The sequence below is a fragment of the Bombina bombina genome, chromosome 2 (genome assembly GCF_027579735.1).
Source record: "Bombina bombina isolate aBomBom1 chromosome 2, aBomBom1.pri, whole genome shotgun sequence".
Lineage (NCBI taxonomy): Eukaryota > Metazoa > Chordata > Amphibia > Anura > Bombinatoridae > Bombina > Bombina bombina.
The window spans coordinates 505115834-505137983 of record NC_069500.1 but is presented as its reverse complement, the minus strand read 5'-3'; the positions used below and the strand labels follow the sequence as shown (position 1 = coordinate 505137983).

At 39.4% G+C, this 22150-nt stretch overlaps 1 protein-coding gene across 3 annotated transcripts in view; it reads right to left on the bottom strand.

Moving 5' to 3' along the window:
• The window catches only part of OSGEP (O-sialoglycoprotein endopeptidase), a 161439-nt gene that overhangs the window by 60446 nt on the left and 78843 nt on the right, over positions 1 to 22150 (bottom strand). For 2 of the 3 annotated variants that reach the window (XM_053702239.1, XM_053702240.1), the window contains 2 exons: positions 7695 to 7744; positions 6646 to 6724 (listed from right to left, as the gene is read on the bottom strand). The exons of the other annotated variant lie outside the window; for it this stretch is intronic. In XM_053702239.1, coding sequence (XP_053558214.1) covers positions 6646 to 6724; positions 7695 to 7744 — 129 coding nt within the window. The remainder of the gene's footprint in view (positions 1 to 6645; positions 6725 to 7694; positions 7745 to 22150) is intronic. 3 annotated transcript variants of the gene reach the window in all.

Below are 22150 nucleotides of genomic sequence, written 5' to 3'. Positions count from 1 at the left end.
CTCTTGACAAAGGCTTTCGTAGCTGAAACACATAGAGGCAGAGCCTGATTGGCATTCACCTGGATTTGCAAACAGCTAGAAGAAGCAGCAAGTTTTTGGTGGTTCCCGGTAAACGGCCCCACTTGGAGGGGGAGAGAATAACCTGTACCGGTCTCCAGACCAACAAAGCAATTTCAGCTTGTAAGCATAGAGCAACTTTTATCCAGACCTTATTTTAAGGACATCGTTCCTATAATATCAGTGTGATCACGCAGCTCTAAGGAACTGACACAGCTGACACACTAGATTCATCAAGAGGATATTGCTACAACTTAGCGATTTTAAGGTAAACTCAAATCTATTTTCACGGAACAAAAGTTTATACTAGACTATCACCAGTCACTTATTACATTGGGATTTTTTAATATCAATGTTTTAGCACTTATTTCTCCAACATTGGTGTGTCCGGTCCACGGCGTCATCCTTACTTGAGGGATATTCTCTTCCCCAACAGGAAATGGCAAAGAGTCCCAGCAAAGCTGGTCACATGATCCCTCCTAGGCTCCGCCCACCCCAGTCATTCTCTTTGCCGTTGCACAGGCAACATCTCCACGAAGATGGTTAAGAGTTTTTTGGTGTTTAAATGTAGTTTTTATTCTTCTATCAAGTGTTTGTTATTTTAAAATAGTGCTGGTATGTACTATTTACTCTGAAACAGAAAAGGATGAAGATTTCTGTTTGTAAGAGGAACATGATTTTAGCAGACAGTAACTAAAATCGATTGCTGTTTCCACATAGGACTGTTGAGATGAAGTAACTTCAGTTGGGGGAAACAGTTAGCAGGCTTTTCTGCTTAAGGTATGACTAGCCATATTTCTAACAAGACTGTGTAATGCTGGAAGGCTGTCATTTCCCCTCATGGGGACCGGTAAGCCATTTTCTTAGTCAAAAACAAACAGAATAAAGGGCTTATTATGGGCTAAAAAACTGGTAGACATTTTTATGGGCTAAATCGATTGCTTTATTTGTGCATATTATTCAGATTTAGGCTAATAATTGGCATTTATAATCTTGGGGAACGTTTATAAAACGGCAGGCACTGTATTGGACACCTTTTTCAGTCAGGGGGCCTTTCTAGTCATAGACTGAGCCTCATTTTCGCGCCATTAATGCACAGTTGTTTTTTGAGAGCAGGGCATGTAGATGCATGTGTGAGGATCTAAGAATCTCTGAAAAAGCTTTTAGAAGGCGTCATTTGGTATCGTATTCCCCTCAGGGCTTGGTTGGGTCTTAGCAAAGACTATATCTGGGACTGTATAGGGGTTAAATTGAAAAACGGCTCCGGTTCCGTTATTTTAAGGGTTAAAGCTCTGAAATTTGGTGTGCAATACTTTTAAGGCTTTAAGACACTGTGGTGAAATGTTGGTAATTTTTGAACAATTCCTTCATACTTTTTCACATATTCAGTAATAAAGTGTTTTTGGACAGGTTCCTAGAGGTTCCGGTGCCCCCCGACGCTTTTCCTATACCCAAGCGGGTGGCGGACATAGTAAATAAAGAGTGGGAAAAGCCCGGCATACCTTTTGTTCCTCCCCCTATATTTAAGAAATTATTTCCTATGGTCGACTCCAGAAAGGACTTATGGCAGACAGTCCCCAAGGTCGAGGGGGCAGTTTCTACTCTAAACAAACGCACTACTATTCCTATCGAAGATAGTTGTGCTTTCAAAGATCCTATGGATAAAAAATTGGAAGGTTTGCTTAAAAAGATTTTTGTACAGCAAGGCTACCTTCTACAACCAATTTCATGCATTGTTCCTGTCACTACGGCAGCGTGGTTCTGGTTCGAGGAACTAGAAAAGTCGCTCAGTAGAGAAACTCCATATGAGGAGGTTATGGACAGAGTTCACGCACTTAAATTGGCTAACTCTTTTATTTTAGATGGCGCTTTGCAATTAGCAAAATTAGCGGCGAAAAATTGTCGCGCAGAGCGCTTTGGCTAAAGTCTTGGTCAGCGGATGTGTCATCCAAGACAAAATTGCTTAACATTCCTTTCAAAGGTAAAACTTTATTTGGACCTGATTTGAAAGAGATTATTTCAGACATCACTGGGGGAAAGGGCCACGCCCTTCCACAGGATAGGTCTTTTAAGGCTAAAAATAAACCTAATTTTCGTCCCTTTCGCAGAAATGGACCAGCCTCTAATTCTGCATCCTCTAAGCAAGAGGGTAATGCCACACAACCCAAACCAGCCTGGAAACCAATGCAAGGCTGGAACAAGGGTAAGCAGGCCAAGAAGCCTGCCACTGCTAACAAAACAGCATGAAGGAGTAGCCCCCGATCCGGGACCGGATCTGGTGGGGGGCAGACTTTCTCTCTTTGCTCAGGCTTGGGCAAGAGATGTTCAGGATCCTTGGGCGCTAGAAATAGTTTCTCAAGGTTATCTCCTGGAATTCAAGGAACTACCCCCCAAGGGGAAGGTTCCACAAGTCTCACTTATCCTCAAACCAAATAAAGAGACAGGCATTCTTACATTGTGTAGAAGACCTGTTAAAGATGGGAGTGATACACCCAGTTCCAATAAAGGAACAAGGAATGGGATTTTATTCCAATCTGTTCGTAGTTCCCAAAAAAGAGGGAACGTTCAGACCAATTTTGGATTTGAAGATCCTAAACAAATTTCTCAGGGTACCATCGTTCAAAATGGAAACTATTCGAACGATTCTACCCACCATCCAGGAAAGTCAATTTATGACTACCGTGGATCTAAAGGATGCGTACCTACATATCCCTATCCACAAGGAACATCATCAGTTCCTAAGGTTCGCTTTTCTGGACAAACATTACCAGTTTGTGGCTCTTCCATTCGGATTAGCCACTGCTCCAAAGGATTTTCACAAAGGTGCTAGGGTCCCTTCTAGCGGTTCTAAGACCAAGGGGCATTGCAGTAGTACCTTACTTGGACGACATTCTAATACAAGCGTCGTCCCTGTCAAAGGCAAAGGCTCATACGGACATCGTTCTAGCCTCACATCTCACGGATGGAAGGTGAACAAAGAAAAGAGTTCTCTGTCCCCGTCAACAAGAGTTCCCTTCTTGGGAACAATAATAGATTCCTTAGAAATGAGGATTTTTCTGACAGAGGTCAGAAAATCAAAACTTCTAAGCTCTTGTCAAGTGCTTCATTCTGTGCCTCGTCCTTCCATAGCGCAGTGCATGGAAGTAATAGGATTGATGGTTGCAACAATGGACATAGTTCCTTTTGCACAAATTCATCTAAGACCATTACAAATGTGCATGCTCAAACAGTGGAATGGGGATTATACAGACTTGTCTCCAATGATTCAAGTAGATCAAAAGACCAGAGATTCACTCCGTTGGTGGCTGACCCTGGACCATCTGTCTCAGGGAATGAGCTTCCGCAGGCCAGAGTGGGTCATTGTCACGACCGACGCCAGTTTAGTGGGCTGGGGTGCGGTCTGGGAATCCCTGAAAGCTCAGGGTCTATGGTCTCGGGAGGAGTCTCTTCTCCCGATAAACATTCTGGAACTGAGAGCGATATCCAATGCTCTCAGAGCTTGGCCTCAACTAGCAAAGGCCAAATTCATAAGGTTCCAATCAGACAACATGACGACTGTTGCTTATATCAATCATCAAGGGGGAACAAAGAGTTCCCTGGCGATGAAAGAAGTGACCAAAATAATTCAATGGGCGGAGGATCACTCCTGCCACTTGTCTGCGATCCACATCCCAGGAGTGGAAAATTGGGAAGCGGATTTTCTGAGTCGTCAGACATTTCATCCGGGGGAGTGGGAACTCCATCCGGAAATCTTTGCCCAAATAACTCAATTATGGGGCATTCCAGACATGGATCTGATGGCGTCTCGTCAGAACTTCAAGGTTCCTTGCTACGGGTCCAGATCCAGGGATCCCAAGGCGACTCTAGTAGATGCACTAGTAGCACCTTGGACTTTCAACCTAGCTTACGTATTCCCACCGTTTCCTCTCATTCCCAGGCTGGTAGCCAGGATCAATCAGGAGAGGGCCTCGGTGATCTTGATAGCTCCTGCGTGGCCACGCAGGACTTGGTATGCAGACCTGGTGAATATGTCATCGGCTCCACCATGGAAGCTACCTTTGAGACAGGACCTTCTTGTTCAAGGTCCATTCGAACACCCAAATCTGGTCTCCCTCCAACTGACGGCTTGGAGATTGAACGCTTGATTCTATCAAAGCGTGGGTTTTCAGATTCGGTGATAGATACTCTGGTTCAGGCCAGAAAACCTGTAACTAGATAAATTTACCATAAAATATGGAAAAAATATATCTGTTGGTGTGAATCCAAAGGATTCCCATGGAATAAGATAAAAATTCCTAAGATTCTCTCCTTTCTTCAAGAAGGTTTGGAGAAAGGATTATCTGCAAGTTCTCTAAAGGGACAGATCTCTGCTTTATCGGTCTTACTACACAAAAGACTGGCAGCTGTGCCAGATGTTCAAGCATTTGTTCAGGCTCTGGTTAGGATCAAGCCTGTTTACAGACCTTTGACTCCTCCCTGGAGTCTAAATCTAGTTCTTTCAGTTCTTCAAGGGGTTCCGTTTGAACCCTTATATTCCATAGATATTAAGTTACTATCTTGGAAAGTTTTGTTTTTGGTTGCAATTTCTTCTGCTAGAAGAGTTTCAGAGTTATCTGCTCTGCAGTGTTCTCCTACTTATCTGGTGTTCCATGCAGATAAGGTGGTTTTGCGTACTAAGCCTGGTTTTCTTCCTAAAGTTGTTTCTAACAAAAATATTAACCAGGAGATAGTTGTACCTTCTTTGTGTCCGAATCCAGTTTCAAAGAAGGAACGTTTGTTACACATTTTGGACGTTGTCCATGCTCTAAAGTTCTATTTAGAGGCTACTAAAGATTTCAGACAAACATCTTCCTTGTTTGTTGTTTATTCTGGTAAAATCAGAGGTCTAAAAGCGACTTCTACCTCTCTTTCCTTTTGGCTTAAAAGCATTATCCGATTGGCTTATGAGACTGCCGGACGGCAGCCTCCTGAAAGAATCACAGCTCACTCCACTAGGGCTGTGGCTTCCACATGGGCCTTCAAGAACGAGGCTTCTGTTGACCAGATATGTAAGGCAGCGACTTGGTCTTCACTGCACACTTTTGCCAAATTTTACAAATTTGATACTTTTGCTTCTTCGGAGGCTATTTTTGGGAGAAAGGTTTTGCAAGCTGTGGTGCCTTCCGTTTAGGTGACCTGATTTGCTCCCTCCCTTCATCCGTGTCCTAAAGCTTTGGTATTGGTTCCCACAAGTAAGGATGACGCCGTGGACCGGACACACCAATGTTGGAGAAAACAGAATTTATGCTTACCTGATAAATTACTTTCTCCAACGGTGTGTCCGGTCCACGGCCCGCCCTGGTTTTTTAATCAGGTCTGATGAATTATTTTCTCTAACTACAGTCACCACGGTACCATATGGTTTCTCCTATATATATTTCCTCCTGTCCGTCGGTCGAATGACTGGGGTGGGCGGAGCCTAGGAGGGATCATGTGACCAGCTTTGCTGGGACTCTTTGCCATTTCCTGTTGGGGAAGAGAATATCCCTCAAGTAAGGATGACGCCGTGGACCGGACACACCGTTGGAGAAAGTAATTTATCAGGTAAGCATAAATTCTGTTTTTCATCACTATAACATATATATATATATATATATATATATATATATATGATTTAAAGGGATATCACATACATTGATTCGTGACTTATATCTACATATATATTCAGAAGATATAAGGAAGATTTCCAGGATCTTCACTATTTTTTACTTCTTTTTTCTTCTTTTTCATTTGAATAAATAGTGTTTACCTTTATTGTGTGTATTCACATTTATGGTGTGTATTTACTCTTTCATGTGAACAGCAATATTACATATATATTTACAACTAGCATATGGGATTATATATATATAAATATATATATATAAATATAAATATATATATATATATATATATATATAGTGTTACCTGTGTATCCATAGTGGGTCCCCTAGTGGGTCCTTTAAAGGGACATTGAACCCAATTTTTTTCTTTCATTAATCAGATAGAGAATACAATTTTAAATAACGCTCCAATTTACTTCTATTATCTAATTTGCTTCATTCTTTAGATATTCTTTGTTTAAGAAATAGCAATTCACATGGGTGAGCCAATCACACAAGGCATCTATGTGCAGCTACCAATCAGCAGCCTCTGAACCTATCTAGATATACTTTTTCAGCAAAGGGTATCAAGAGAATGAAGCAAATTAGATAATAGAAGTAAATTAGAAAGTTGTTAAAATTTGCAAGCTCTTTCTAGATAATTAAAGATGAAATGTGGGTTTAATGTCCCTTTAATAGCTTTTAGCTCTGCCCTTACTTTGTGTGTTGTGTTCTTCTTATCTGACCCGTAGGGAGTTTGGGTCTTTTTTAATGGTTCAGCAATATTGAAGGTTTTGAGTGTTTCAGATTCCTTGTTTATCATACATGGTATCACTTTACTGCCTTGTACTTTAATGTAATGCAGTTACACTTATAGGTATTATTAATATCAGTTATTTGTAGAGCGCCAACAAATTTTGCAGCACTAAACAGATTTTGCAGCGCTATAGGTAGTGGTTCCTCTTACCTCAGTGTAGGACAAAATGCCAGAAAAAGACACATCCATCCCTTTTACAGTATATGGTAGCTCGACAAACTTCTTTCCTCTGAGTCAGACACAGAACAGAAGAGGTGAGAATGTCAGATTAAACCTAACCTTGGCAATAACATAGGGTTGTAAAAATCCTGTTAACTAGACAAGAACTTTAGTGACATTCTATTAGAATATCTAGAATATGTACTGGCTGGATTACTACACTCCTGATTAAAGTCTAAACTAAGTCTATTTTTCAAAATTCTGTTTTATTTAATAGTATATGAAATTGTCACACTAATCATATGATGTTTTTAGCAGATTATCATCACTTCCTTATGGTTATATCACTAAATGTAGAAAAACCACTACAAAGATTGAAAGTTTTATTATATATATATATAGATAGATAGATAGATAGATAGAGACAGAGACACAGAGAGAGAGAGACAGAGAGAGACAGAGAGAGGGGGATAGATAGAGAGATGGAGAGAGAGAGAGAGAGAGAGAGAGAGAGAGGGGGGGATAGATAGAGAGATGGAGAGAGAGAGAGATAGAGAGATAGAGAGAGAGCGAGAGAGCGAGCGAGAGAGATAGAGAGATAGAGAGATAGAGAGAGAGAGAGATAGATAGATAGATAGAGAGAGAGAGAGAGAGATAGAGAGAGAGAGAGAGAGAGAGAGAGAGAGAGAGAGAGAGAGAGAGAGAGAGAGAGAGAGAGCGATAGAGAGAGAGAGAGAGAGAGAGAGAGAGAGATAGATAGAGCGATAGAGAACACTACCACAATGCTAATGGTTCTACATCTCATATCAGTTTCAATCATAATCACTAACAGAAAAACAGAATGTAATTTCTGACATTTTGTGCTAGTTAAATAAAACAAGAATTTTAAATGAAACCTTTTGTTTCTAGATACCTGCTGGAAATTATTCTTAAGATTTAAACAGAGGAGGGATCATCCCTATTACTTTAGGGACACACACCCTGAATAATGAAGGAAACAGGAAACATATTGGAGGGGGTCAAAAAATGTAAATACTTACTTCTTAGCCATCTGCTCAATGTTATAACCAGGACTGGGGTCATTTGAGATCTGATGTGGGGTATAGGAAGAAAAAAATGCAGCAATTAAAGTGTTCAAGAGAGATGCACTGTATAGGATGTGTCTATTGCACTGAATAGAATGCTGCCTCGTTACTAAAAGGACAAGATACAAAGATACCTAAAAAGCCTAAATACAAAAGTACTAAATACTAAAAACTGTTTCGAAAAAAAAAAAAAAAAAAAATTCTTATTAATCACATTTCAAGTTCAGCCTGTTTTTTTTCTCATACAATACCAGTGTAAATGCAATCAAACTGAACACACACACACATACAATATTTATATACACACACACTATAAACGCGTATGTAACGCGTCCGTCGGTGTTGCCAGTTACGCACGCATCCTAAAAAGAAAATTGGCTGCGCGAGGCAGCAAAAAGAATGTTGGCTGCGCGCGAATGCCAAAAGAATCAACCTGGATGCAGCGTAGGCAAACAAAGCCATAAAAAAACACAAAAAAACACGCAACAACCCGCATGAAATAACTAAAAAACACGTAACCGCCCGCAAGAGATAAAAAACAAAAAACGAACCGCCTGCACAAAGTATTAAGAAAAAAAAATATAACCGCCCGCACAAAGTATAAAAAAAATAAAACTAACCGCCTGCACGAAGTAGAAAAAAAATAAAACTAACCGCCCACACGAAGTATTAAGAAAAAAATAAACATAACCGCCCGTACTAAGTATTAACAAAAAACCCCAGAAACTACCTAACCCTTACACCGCCAAACCCCCCACAAAGCCAACTAAATAAATTACAATATTAACCTTTAAACCGCCAAACCCTGCAACTCCAACTAATTGTACTATTAACCCCTAAACCGCCAACCCCCCACATAGCAATAAACCTAATTAACCTATTAACCCCTAAACCACCAACCCCCCACAACGCAAATAACTAATTTAATTACTAAGCCCCCCTAAATTAACCCCAATTACTACTAAATTACAATTAAAATAAAAAATCCTAACATTAAATTACAAAAAATTCATCTAACATTACAAAAAATAAAAGTCTAACATTACAGAAAAAAATAAACAAAACTACCAAAAATAAAAAAAAATTAGACCTAATCCCAATGAAAATAAAAAAGCCCCCCCAAAATAAAAACACCCCCTAATCTAAACTTAACTACCAATAGCCCTTAAAAGGGCCTAGGGCATTGCCCTAGATTAAACAGCTCTTTTACGTTTAAAAAATACTAAGTCCCCCACTAACAGTAAAACTCTCCCACCCACTAAACCCCCCAAAATAAAAAAAAACTAACACTAAAAAAAAAAAACAAAAAAACTTAAGTACCCATTGCCCCTAAAGAGGCATTTGTATGGGCATTGTCCCTTAAAGGGACAGTCTAGTATTAATTAAACTTTCATTATTCAGATAGGACTTTAAATTTTAATCAACTTTCCAATTTACTTTTATCATCAAATTTACTTTTTTCTCTTGGTATTTTTAGTTTAACCCCTTAATGACCGGACCATTTTTCAATTTTCTTACCCTTAATGACAATGGCTATTTTTACATTTCTGCAGTGTTTGTGTTTAGCTGTAATTTCCCTCTTACTCATTTACTGTACCCACACATATTATATACCGTTTTTCTCGCCATTAAATGGACTTTCTAAGGATACCATTATTTTCATCATATCTTATAATTTCCTATAAAAAAAAATATAAAATATGAGGAAAAAATTGAAAAAAACACACTTTTTCTAACTTTGACCCCCAAAATCTGTTACACATCTACAATCACCAAAAAACACCTATGCTAAATAGTTTCTAAATTTTGTCCTGAGTTTAGAAATACCCAATGTTTACATGTTCTTTACTTTTTTTGCAAGTTATAGGGCCATAAATACAAGTAGCACTTTGCTATTTCCAAACAACTTTTTTTCAAAATTAGCGCTAGTTACATTGGAACCCTGATATCTGTCAGGAATACCTGAATATCCCTTGACATGTATATATTTTTTTTTAGAAGACAACCCAAAGTATTGATCTAGGCCCATTTTGGTATATTTCATGCCACCATTTCACCGCCAAATGTCATCAAATAAAAAAAAAAAGTTCACTTTTTCACAAATTTTGTCACAAACTTTAGGTTTCCCACTGAAATTATTTACAAACAGCTTCTGCAATTAAGGCACAAATGGTTGTAAATGCTTCTTTGGGATCCCCTTTGTTCAGAAATAGCAGACTTATATGGCTTTGGGGTTGCTTTTTGGTAAGTAGAAGGCCGCTAAATGCTGCTGCGCACCACACGTAAATTATGCCCAGCAGTTAAGGGGTTAAATTAGGTAGCTTGTAGGGAGCTTGCAGGGTTAATTTTAGCTTTAGGGTAGAGATCAGCCTCCCACCTGACACATCCCACCCCCTGATCCCTCCCAAACAGTTCTCTTCCCTCCCCCACCCCACAATTGTCCCCGCCATCTTAAGTACTGGCAGAAAGTCTGCCAGTACTAAATAAAAGGAGTTTTTCTTTTTTTTAATAAAAAAAAATAAAATGTTTTAGCTGTGATGGACTCCTGCCTTAGCCCCAACCTCCATGATCCCCCCCCCAGCTCTCTAACCCTCTCCCCTACCTAATTGCCGCCATCTTGGGTACTGGCAGCTGTCTGCCAGTACCCAATTTGCCCCCCAAAAAAGTGGTTTTTTTTATCTTTTATTGACATTTTAAATTTTTCTGTAGTGTAGCAGCCCCCCACAATACCCCAACCCCCTCCCCCTCCCAGATCCTTATATATTTATTTTTTCCCCCCTCTTCCCTGCTCATTGGTGTCAGTGTGGGTAGCTAATCGCGCGCGCGCACGCGCATGCGCGCCCCCGCACGCTCCCGGCACCCGGCGTGCACATTGCACTTACAGGAGCCGGATACCGGGTAGCGATGGGCCGCCCACCCGCCTCCCTGTTGCGCTCCCACCCACCAACGAACCGGCACCATCGCTACCGGTGCAGAGAGGGCCACAGAGTGGCTCTCTCTGCATCGGAGTCTTCTGAAAGGGTATTGCAGGATGCCTCCATATGGAGGCATCACTGCAATACCCTGAGAGCTGCTGGAAGCGATTGCGATCGCTTCCAGCAGTCTCTTAGACAACAGCAGTCTCTTAGACAACTGACGTACCAGGTACTGTAAGTTAATGCATGACGTACCTGGTACGTCAGTTGTCATTAAGGGGTTAAACTAAACATAGGTAGGCTCATATGCTAATTTCTAAGCCTTTGAGGGCTGCCTCTTATCACATGCTTTTTAAATCTCTTTTCAACACAAAGAGACAGAAAGTACACGTGGGCCATATAGATAACACTGTGTTCAGGCACAGGAGGTTATTTAAGATCTAGCACAAAACAATGCTAAATGCAAGACCATAGATAATAAACAGTCACAGTCATGTGATCAGGGGGCTGGAAGAAGGTTCCTAGATACAAGGTAATCACTGAGGTAAAAAGTATATTAATATAACTGTGTTGGTTATGCAAAACTGGGGAATGGGTAATAAAGGGATTATCTATCTTTTAAAACAATAACAATTCGATGGTAGACTGTCCCTTTAAGGGCATTCAGCTCTTTTACTGACCTTAAAAGGGCATTAAGCTCTTTTACAAGTCCCTAATCTTAAAAATAACCCCCCCCCCCCAAAAAAAAAAAAAAAATCGTAAGTCTAACCCCCAAATAGGTACTCACCGTTCCTGAAGTCCAGCGGAGAAGGTCTTCTTCCAGGCGGCGCCATCATCTTTTATCTTCATCCGGAGCGAAAGTATCGCAGAGCGGAGGTGCGGAGCTGGCTTCCCCGATGCACGGATCCTCATCGGCGGTGGTTCAAAGCCTCTTCCAGCGATTGTCCGCTGCACACACAAGATTAAAGGCAAGGTACCCCATGATTTGACCAGCCAATAGGATTTCAGTAGCTCTAATCCTATTGGCTGATTTCAAAATTTCAGCTAATAGGAATGCAAGTTACCCCAAATTGAATGCGGTACCTTGCATTCAATTTTCAGTGTACGCCGGAGATCGGATAAAGAGGAGCCTCCACGCCGCTGAGAATCACTGCCGCTGAAGACCGCCACTCCGGATCCTCGCATCGGGGAAGACCGCTCCGCCTTCGCTCCGGATGAAGATAGAAGACGATGGAGCCGCCTGGAAGAAGACCTTCACCGCCAGACTTCAGGAACGGTGAGTACCTATTTGGGGCTTAGTTTTAGGATTTTTTTAAGATTAGGGATCTGATTGCCCTTTTAAAGGACCAGTAAATACAGTAGATTTGCATAATCAACAAATACATGATAACACAATGCAATAGCATTTAGTCTGAACTTCAAATGAGTAGTAGATTTTTTCTCACAAATTTCAAAGTTATGTCTATTGTCACTCCCCCTGTATCATGTGACATATATATATATATATATATATATATATATATATACACACACACACATATATACATACATATACATACACACACACATACATATAATGCAATGAAAGATCAGCACACACCAACCAACATATCAGTTTCCTGGGTCTGTTGTACAATTAAGGTAACACTTAGGGGTATAGAAAAGGGGTATTTGTGGTGTTAATTGTCTACTTGATTTCTTTAATGTAATTGGCAAGAGTCCATGAGCTAGTGACGTATGGGATATACAATCCTACCAGGAGGGGTAAAGTTTCCTAAACCTCAAAATGCCTATAAATACACCCCTCACCACACCCACAAATCAGTTTTTACAAACTTTGCCTCCTATGGAGGTGGTGAAGTAAGTTTGTGCTAAGATTTCTGCGTTGATATGCGCTTCTCAGCATTTTGAAGCCCGGTTCCTCTCAGAGTACAGTGAATGTCAGAGGGATGTGAAGGGAGTATCACCAATTGAATGCATTGGTTTTCCTCACGGGAGATCTATTTCATAGGTTCTCTGCTATTGGTCGTAGAGATTCATCTCCTACTTCCCTTTTCAGATCAACGATATACTCTCATATTCCATTACCTCTACTGATAACCGTTTCAGTACTCGTTTGGCTATCTGCTATATGTGGATGGGTGTTTTTCGGTAAGTTATATTTTTATTACGTAAGACACCCTCAGCCATGGTTTGGCACTTTATGCATTAATATAAAGTTCTAAATATATGTATTGTACTTATATTTGCCATGAGTCAGGTTTATGTATTTCCTTTTGCAGACTGTCAGTTTCATATTTGGGAAAAAATATATTTAGGTAATATTTTTCTTACCTGGCGTTTAGTCTTTTTTCCAATTGACTATTTTTTTCTTTCAATTTTGCGGGCAAAATTAGGCCCGCAAGGGCGCAAAATGCCAAAGTTTATTGTGTCATTCTTGGCGCAAGAATTTTTTGGCGCGAAAGTACGTCCGATGATGTAAATTCGTAATTTCCGGAGTCTTAGTTGACGCAGAGTTCCTTGCACAAGGTTGCATCGTTAATTACGCGAGTGTGTAATTTCCGGATGGTGTAAGCACCAAAATATTTTCAGTTACGTTGTGCGTCATACTTGGCGCCAAATAATTTCATTATTTAAAACCCCATACCTCTTGTCTTTTTCTATGTCAGAGGGATATGCTGTTTGCATTTTTCCCCCCATTGCTGAAACTGCCATATAAGGAAATTGATAATTTTGCTTTATATGTTGTTTTTTCTCTTACATTTTGCAAGATGTCTCAATCTGATCCTGTCTCAGAAATTTCTGTTAGAACCCTGCTGCCTGATAACAGTTCTACCAAAGCTAAGTGCATTTGTTGTAAACTTGTGGAGATTATATCTCCAGCTGTGGTTTGTAATAGTTGTCATGATAAACTTTTACATGAAGATAATGTGTCCATCAGTAATAGTACATTGCCTGTTGCTGTTCCTTCAACATCTAATGTACAAGATATACCTGTGAATTTAAAATAATTTATTGCTGATTCTATTCAGAAGGCTTTGCCTGTGTCTGCCATCCCGCCTTTTAATAAATGTAAAAGGTCTTTTAAAACTTCTCATAAAGTTGATGAAATTTCAAATGACCGACAACATACTGAATTATCATCCTCTGATGAGGATCTATCTGATTCAGAAGATCCTTCCTCAGATATTGACACTGACAAATCTACTTATTTATTTAAAATGGAGTATATTCGTTCTTTGTTAAAAGAAGTATTGATTACATTGGATATTGAGGAAACTAAATCTCTTGATATTAAAATTAGTAAACGTTTAAATTCTGTTTATAAACCTCCTGTGGTTACTCCAGAGGTTTTTCCAGTTCCTGGTGCTATTTATGGTATGATTTCTAAGGAATGGAATAGGCCTGGTACTTCTTTTATTCCTTCTTCAAGGTTTAAAAAATTGTATCCTTTGCCAGCAGTTACATTAGAGTTTTGGGAAAAGATCCCCAAAGTTGATGGGGCTATCTCTACTCTTGCTAAACGTACTACTATTCCTATGGAAGATAAATAGTACTTCTTTTAAAGATCCTTTAGATAGGAAACTTGAATCTTATCTAAGGAAAGCCTATTTATATTCGGGTCATCTTCTCAGGCCTGCAATTTCTTTGGCTGATGTTGCAGCTGCAGCAACTTTTTGGTTGGAAAATTTAGCGCAACAAGAATTGGATTCTGATTTGTCTAGCATTGTTTGCTTGCTTCAACATGCTAATCATTTTATTTGTGATGCCATTTTTGATATCATCAAAATTTATGTTAAATCTATGCCTTTAGCTATTTTAGCTAGAAGAGCTTTGTGGCTTAAATCTTGGAATGCTGACATGACTTCTAAGTCCAGATTGCTATCTCTTTCTTTCCAAGGTAATAAGTTATTTGGTTCTCAGTTGGATTCGATTATTTCAACTGTCACTGGGAGGGAAGGGAGTTTTTTTGCCTAAGGGTAAATCTAAAGCTTCTAACCGTTTTTGTTCCTTTCGACAAAATAAGGAACAGAAACCTAATCCTTCCAACAAGGAATCTGCTTCCAATTGGAAACCTTCCTCAAATTGGAATAAATTCAAGCCATTTAAGAAACCAAAGCCAGCCCCCAAGTCCGCATGAAGGTGCGGTCCTCATTCCAGCTCAGCTGGTAGGGGGCAGATTAAGATTTTTCAAGGATGTTTGGATCAATTCTGTCCAAAATCAATGGATTCTGAGTATTGTCTCTCAGGGTTACCAAATAGGATTGAGAGTAAGACCTACTGTGAGAAGATATTTTCTCACACGCATCCCAGCAAATCCAGTGAAGGCTCAGGCTTTCCTGAAGTGTGTTTCAGACCTGGAGTTTTCAGGGGTAATCATGCCAGTTCCGTTTCAGGAACAGAGTTTGGGGTTTTATTCAAATCTATTCATTGTCCCAAAGAAAGAAAATTCATTCAGACCAGTTCTGGATCTGAAAATTTTGAATCATTATGTAAGAGTACCAACTTTCAAGATGGTGACTATAATGACTATTCTGCCTTTTGTTCAGCAAGGACATTATATGTCCACAATAGACTTGCAGGATGCATATCTTCATATTCCGATTCAACCAGATCATTATCAGTTTCTGAGATTCTCTTTTCTAGACAAGCATTACCAATTTGTCGCTCTTCCTTTTGGCCTAGCGACAGCTCCAAGAATCTTTTCAAAGGTTCTCAGTGCCCTACTCTCTGTAATCAGAGAGCAGGTATTGAGGTGTTTCCTTATTTGGACGATATCTTGGTACTAGCTCAGTCTTTATGTTCTGCAGAATCTCACACGAATCAACTAGTGTTGTTTCTTTGAAAACATGGTTGGAGGATCAATTTACCAAAAAGTTCTTTGATTCCTCAGACAAGGGTCATCTTTTTAGGTTTCCAGATAGATTCAGTGTCCATGACTCTGTCTCTAACAGACGTTTAAAATTGGTTGCAGACTGTCGGAACTTTCAGTCTCAGTCATTCCCTTCAGTAGCTATGTGCATGGAAGTTTTAGGTCTCATGACTGCAGCATCGGACGCGATCCCCATTGCTCGTTTTCACATGAGACCTCTTCAGCTTTGTATGCTGAATCAATGGTGCAGGGATTATACAAGGATATCACAATTAATATCCTTAAATCCCAAAATTCGACTATCTCTGACTTGGTGGTTAGATCCCCATCGTATAGTTCAAGGGGCCTCTTTTGTTCGTCCAACCTGGACTGTGATCACTACAGATGCGAGTCTTTCAGGTTGGGGAGCTGTTTGGGGATCTCTGACAGCACAAGGAGTTTGGAAATCTCAAGAGGCGAGATTACCAATCAATATTTTGGAACTCTGTGCGATTTTCAGGGCTTCAGATTTGGCCTCTGTTGAATAGAGAACCGTTCATTTGTTTTCAGACAGATAATATCACAACTGTGGCATATGTCAATCATGAGGGTGGGACTCACAGTCCCCAAGCTATGAAAGAAGTATCTCGGATACTTGCTTGGGCGGAATCCAGCTCCTGTCTAATTTCATATCCCAGGTATAGGCAATTGGGAAGCAGATTATCTCAGCCGTCAGACTTTACATCCAGGGGAGTGGTCGCTCCATCCAGATGTGTTTTCTCAGATTGTTCAGATGTGGGGTCTTCCAGAAATAGATCTGATGGCTTCCCATCTAAACAAGAAACTACCCAGGTACCTGTCCAGGTCCAGGGATTCTCAAGCGGAAGCAGTGGATGCGTTGACACTTCCTTGGTGTTATCAACCTGCTTATATTTTCCCGCCTCTAGTTCTTCTTCCAAGAGTGATCTCCAAAAACATCATGGAACAATCGTTTGTGTTGCTGGTGCTCCAGCATGGCCTCACAGGTTTTGGTATGCGGATCTTGTTTAGATGTCCAGTTGCTAACCTTGGCCACTTCCATTAAGGCCGGACCTTCTGTATCAAGGTTCGTTTTTCCATCAGGATCTCAAATCATTAAATTTGAAGGTATGGAAATTGAACCCCTAGTGCTTAGTCATAGAGGTTTCTCTGACTCAGTGATAAATACTATGTTACAGGCTCGTAAATCTGTTTCTAGAAAGATTTATTATCGAGTTTGGAAGATTTATATTTCTTGGTGTTCTTCTCATAAATTCTCTTGGCATTCTTTGAGAATTCCTAGAATTTTACAGTTTCTTCTGGATGGTTTGGATAAGGGTTTGTCTGCAAGTTCATTGAAGGGACAAATCTCTGCTCTTTCTGTTTTATTTCACAGAAAGATTGCTAAACTTCCTGATATTCACTGTTTTGTACAGGCTTTGGTTCGTGTCATTAAATCAATCTCTCCTCCTTGGAGTCTTAATTTGGTTTTGAAGGCTTTACAGGCTCCTCCTTTTGCGCCTATGCATTATTTGGACATTAAACTACATTAAAAGTGTTGTTCCTTTTGGCCATCTCTCCTGCTAGAAGAGTTTCTGAATTATCTGCTCTTTCTTGTGAATCTCCTTTTCTGATTTTTCATCAGGATAAGGCAGTTTTGCGGTCTTCATTTAAATTCTTACCTAAGGTTGTGAATTCTAACAACATTAATAGAGAAATTGTTGTTCCTTCCCTGTGTCCTAATCCCAAGAATTCTTTGGAGAGATCCTTACATTCTTTGGATGTGGTAAGAGCTTTGAAATATTATGTTGAAGCTACTAAAGATTTCAGGAAGACTTCTAGTCTATTTGTTATCTTTTCTAGTTCTAGGAAAGGTCAGAAGGCTTCTGCTGTTTCCTTGGCTTCGTGGTTAAAGCTTTTGATTCATCAAGCTTATTTGGAGTCGGGTCAAGCCCCGCCTCAGAGAATTACAGCTCATTCTACTAGATCAGTCTCCACTTCATGGGCTTTTAAGAATGAAGCTTCTGTAATCCAGGTTCAAAAGCTTGAACCTGGATTACAAAATTTTTACATCAATTTTAGCAGACAGATTAAAAAGAGCAGTAGGGGACCTGATACATACGGATCAGACAGGTTTTATTCCTGGAAGAAATCCGGTGCGTAATATGCGTCGGGTCTTAGTTATGTTAGACTATTATTATAATAAAAATCAAGATTGTTGCAAAGAAAGTGTAAAGGATTTAGCCCTTCTAACTATCGATGCAGAAAAGGCATTCGATTCGATTGCATGGGATCACTTATTTACTGCTCTAAATAAATTTGGAATAGAGGGAAATTTAGTAAAGATAATAAAAAAGATATATAGTAATCCCAGGTCCCAACTTTTAGTAAATGAGGAATTATCAAATTACATCACACTGCAAAGAGGGACAAGACAAGGCTGCCCGTTATCACCATTGTTATTTGATATCGCGCTCGAACCATTGGCAGTACTGCTAAGACAGGAGATGCAAGGGATTCCGTTGGGAGGTCAGAAGGTAACCATCTCACTCTATGCAGATGACATTGTTTTGTTTTTACAAGATACCAATGTAAGTATTCCAAAATGTCTAGAAATTATTAAGAGCTTCAGCCAATTTTCACGATATAAAATCAACTCCGAGAAATCGGAGTTATTATGGATTACTAAAACAGCGAGAAGCTGCACTCAGCATATATTTAGAGAAGTGAGCCACATTAATTATCTAGGTATCAAATTGAGTAAAAATCCTAAGGACTGGTATTATTTAAATTATAGTGAGTTTTTTAATAATCTTCAGGAGAAACTGGAAAGGTGGAATATACACTACCTATCCTTATCTGCAAAAATAATGCTGATAAAAACAATAGTTTCCCCCAATTATTGTTCTTGATGCAGAATTTACCATTATTCATCTCCAAACAGGATGTGGGCAAATATAAAAAGGCATGTACTAGGTTTATATGGGGGAAGAAGAGACCTAGGTTAGCGTTAGATAAGCTTACACAGAGCAAAAAATATGGTGGCCTGGCGTTACCTAATATCACTCACTATAATATTGTAACACTTATCAAATTTGGTATAGATTGGATCTTAGAGACAAACCATGTTACATATTATACAATAGAGTCTACATTAGTAGCGCCATTTGATCTTAAGGCAATTCTGCATCACCCACACGGCAGACTACCAAGCAATATAGGCAATTTAATTACATTTGCCAACGTTGTTCTTGCATGGCAAAAATATTGTACCCTTAGAGGTCAAGAGTTTCAATTATCAAAATATTTGCCAATTATAGGAACCCCAGATTTTACAGCAGGGTCAAATAATGCAGTTTTCAGATCTTGGAAACAAAAAGGGATAATATATTTTGCCCAGATAATGCAACTGGATAGGGAGATAATACAAACATATGAGGAAATAGCAAGGAACTTCCATCTACCGTCAAATAATTTTTTCGCATATCTGCAAGCTAGAAGTTTTCTCTCAGAATTGTTACAGAAGCATAGAATGGTCTGGGACCCAGGCATTGAGTCAGGACTCAAACTATATAAAGCAGGGAAGCGCACAGTATCAGGCGATACAAGCCGTGTCGGGAGAAAATCATCTGAATAAGATGAAAGAGACACTTCTAAGATATTTTGGAATAGTTCAAAAGGAGGAAATTGCAAAGAGTTTCGAGCGGGCAAGGGAAGCCACTTTATTGGTGACTTGGAGAGAAGCGCAATTTAAACTAATGAATAATTACTATCTTACACCTCTCAGGATAGGGAAATGGGGGCAGGGAGGGCAAAATGTGACATGTTTAAAATGTAGGCAAGTACTGGCAGACTTGAAACATTGCCTTTGGGGGTGCCCAAAAATTAGACAATTCTGGGGTAAAGTACAATACTGGTTGAACAGATTTTTGCAAGAGAGGGTTGAAATTTCCCCGCGCAATGTATTCTTTTTAGAAAAAGAACTTAGACAAAGAGGTGATAGATTGCTTGTGAATATGGCCATTTTGGCCGCACGCAATTTAATATGTCAGAAGTGGAGATCCCCTGATTCCCCCAGGATAGCAGAATTTATAAACAACATGAAATTACAAATGACAGTAGAAAGACAAGGCTTAACTCGAGTGGCAGAAAAACAGCTTAGACTGTTCTTTGATAAATGGAAGAATATAATCTTGTCATGGCCTCTCGAAATTCAGACTCAGTTTATTGCTCCTTTAAGGAGCTCGCTCTTTTTGATCATGTTGGTCGTGGAGGAGGTACTTCCTCAACAATGGATGTAAAAATAAATATTTAAGGAGTGAGGAAGCGGCTTGCCACGGTTGGTTTATTCTTTCTCTTTTCCTACCCCTTTCCCCCCCCCCTTTTTTTTTTTTTTCTTTCTTTTTTTTCGCTGCTTTTCTTTTCTTTCTTTTGTCCTTTTTTTTTAGGTACATTTAAAAGGTGAATAGAGGAATAAATAGAATTCAGTATTTAGGATAAAACGAATGGGAAGATTATGTTTGTTATCCTATCGTTATGTACAGTTAAATAAGATACAAGTCAGTATAGAGGTATTAGTTATACCCATTTTTGAGAATGTATCTGGAAATTATATATGATGTGATCATTTGTTTTATTTGTATTTTTTCAACATTCTTGTCCACAAAATTACAAATATTTGTTTTTTCTGGATTCTCAATAAAATGATTATTTAAAAAAAAAAAAAGAATGAATCTTCAGTTGATCAGATTTGCAAAGCAGCAACTTGGTCTTCTTTGCATACATTTACTAAAATCTACTGTTTTGATGTATTTGCTTCTTCAGAAGCAGTTTTTGGTAGAAAAGTTCTTCAGGCAGCTGTTTCAGTTTGATTATTCTGCTTATGTTTTTCTTTTCATTTATAAACTTATATTTTGGGTTGTGGATTAATTTTTTTCAGCAGAAAATGGCTGTTTTAATTTTATCCCTCCCTCTCTAGTGACTCTTGCGTGGAGTTCCACATCTTGGGTATTGCTATCCCATACGTCACTAGCTCATGGAGTCTTGCCAATTACATGAAATAAAACATAATTTATGTAAGAACTTACCTGATAAATTAATTTCTTTCATATTGGCAAGAGTCCATGAGGCCCACCCTTTTTATGGTGGTTATGAATTTTTTTCTATAAAGCACAATTATTTCCAAATTCCTTTGTTGATGCTTTTTACTCCTTTCTTTATCACCCCACTACTTGGCTATTCGTTAAACTGAATTGTGGGTGTGGTGAGGGGTGTATTTATAGGCATTTTGAGGTTTGGGAAACTTTTCCCCTCCTGGTAGGATTGTATATCCCATACGTCACTAGCTCATGGACTCTTGCCAATATGAAAGAAATGAATTTATCAGGTAAGTTCTTACATAAATTATGTTTTTTCATGTGAACAAGGCTCCTGTGTGGGGCCGAAATGTTATTTAGTAAAAGATGTTTTCTAAGTATCCTGTGCGCCTATGTTATTTGGAGATCGCATAGGATCCACATCAGGTCCTGATTTCCAGCGGAGTTTGTTTATCAGTTTGGAAGCAGAGCACCAGGCGGTTAATATGTTGGTTGGTGTGTGCTGATATTTCATTGCATTACATACGTTTATTGGGATCGTGCACCCCCATAGCCATTCTTGGCTGAATTGTTGAATTGGATGGATTATTGAATAGCATATAATTACATTGTAATACCTTTGTGACTTTTCCCACTTGAAGAAAAAACAGAATTTATGCTTACCTGTATCCAGTCCAAGGATTCATCCTTACTTGTGGGATATTCTCAATCCGTACAGGAAGTGGCAAAGAGAGCACACAGCAGAGCTGTCCATATAGCTCCCCTCAGGCTCCGCCCCCCAGTCATTCGACCGACGGTTAGGAGAAAAAGGAGAACCATAGTGTGCAGTGGTGACTGTAGTTTTACAAAAAATAAATTTGAACCTGACTTAATTGCCAGGGCGGGCCGTGGACTGGATACAGCGTAAGAGAAAGAAATTTATCAGGTAAGCATAAATTCTGTTTTCTCTTACATTGGTGTATCCAGTCCACGGATTCATCCTTACTTGTGGGAACCAATACCAAAGCTTTAGGACACGGATGAAGGGAGGGAACAAGTCAGGTAACCTAAACGGAAGGCACCACTACTTGCAAAACCTTTCTCCCAAAAAAATAGCCTCCAAAGAAGCAAAAGTATCAAATTTGTAAAATTTGGCAAAAGTATGCAATGAAGACCAAGTCGCTGCTTTACAAATCTGTTCAACAGAAGCCTCATTCTTGAAAGCCCATGTGGAAGCCACAGCTCTGGTGGAAAGAGCTGTAATTCGTTCAGGAGGCTGCTGTCCAGCAGTCTCATAAGTCAATCGGATAATGCTTTTCAGCCAAAAGGAAAGAGAGGAAGCGATAGCTTTTTGACCTCTCCTCTTACCAGAATAGACAACAAACAAGGATGACGTGTGTCTGAAATCTTTAGTTGCTTTTTAATAGAATTTTAAAGCATGAACCACATCAAGATTGTGTAACAGCCGTTCCACATCAAGATTGTGTAACAGCCTTTCCTTCTTAGAAACTGAATTTGGACACAGAGAAGGAACAATGATTTCCTGGTTAA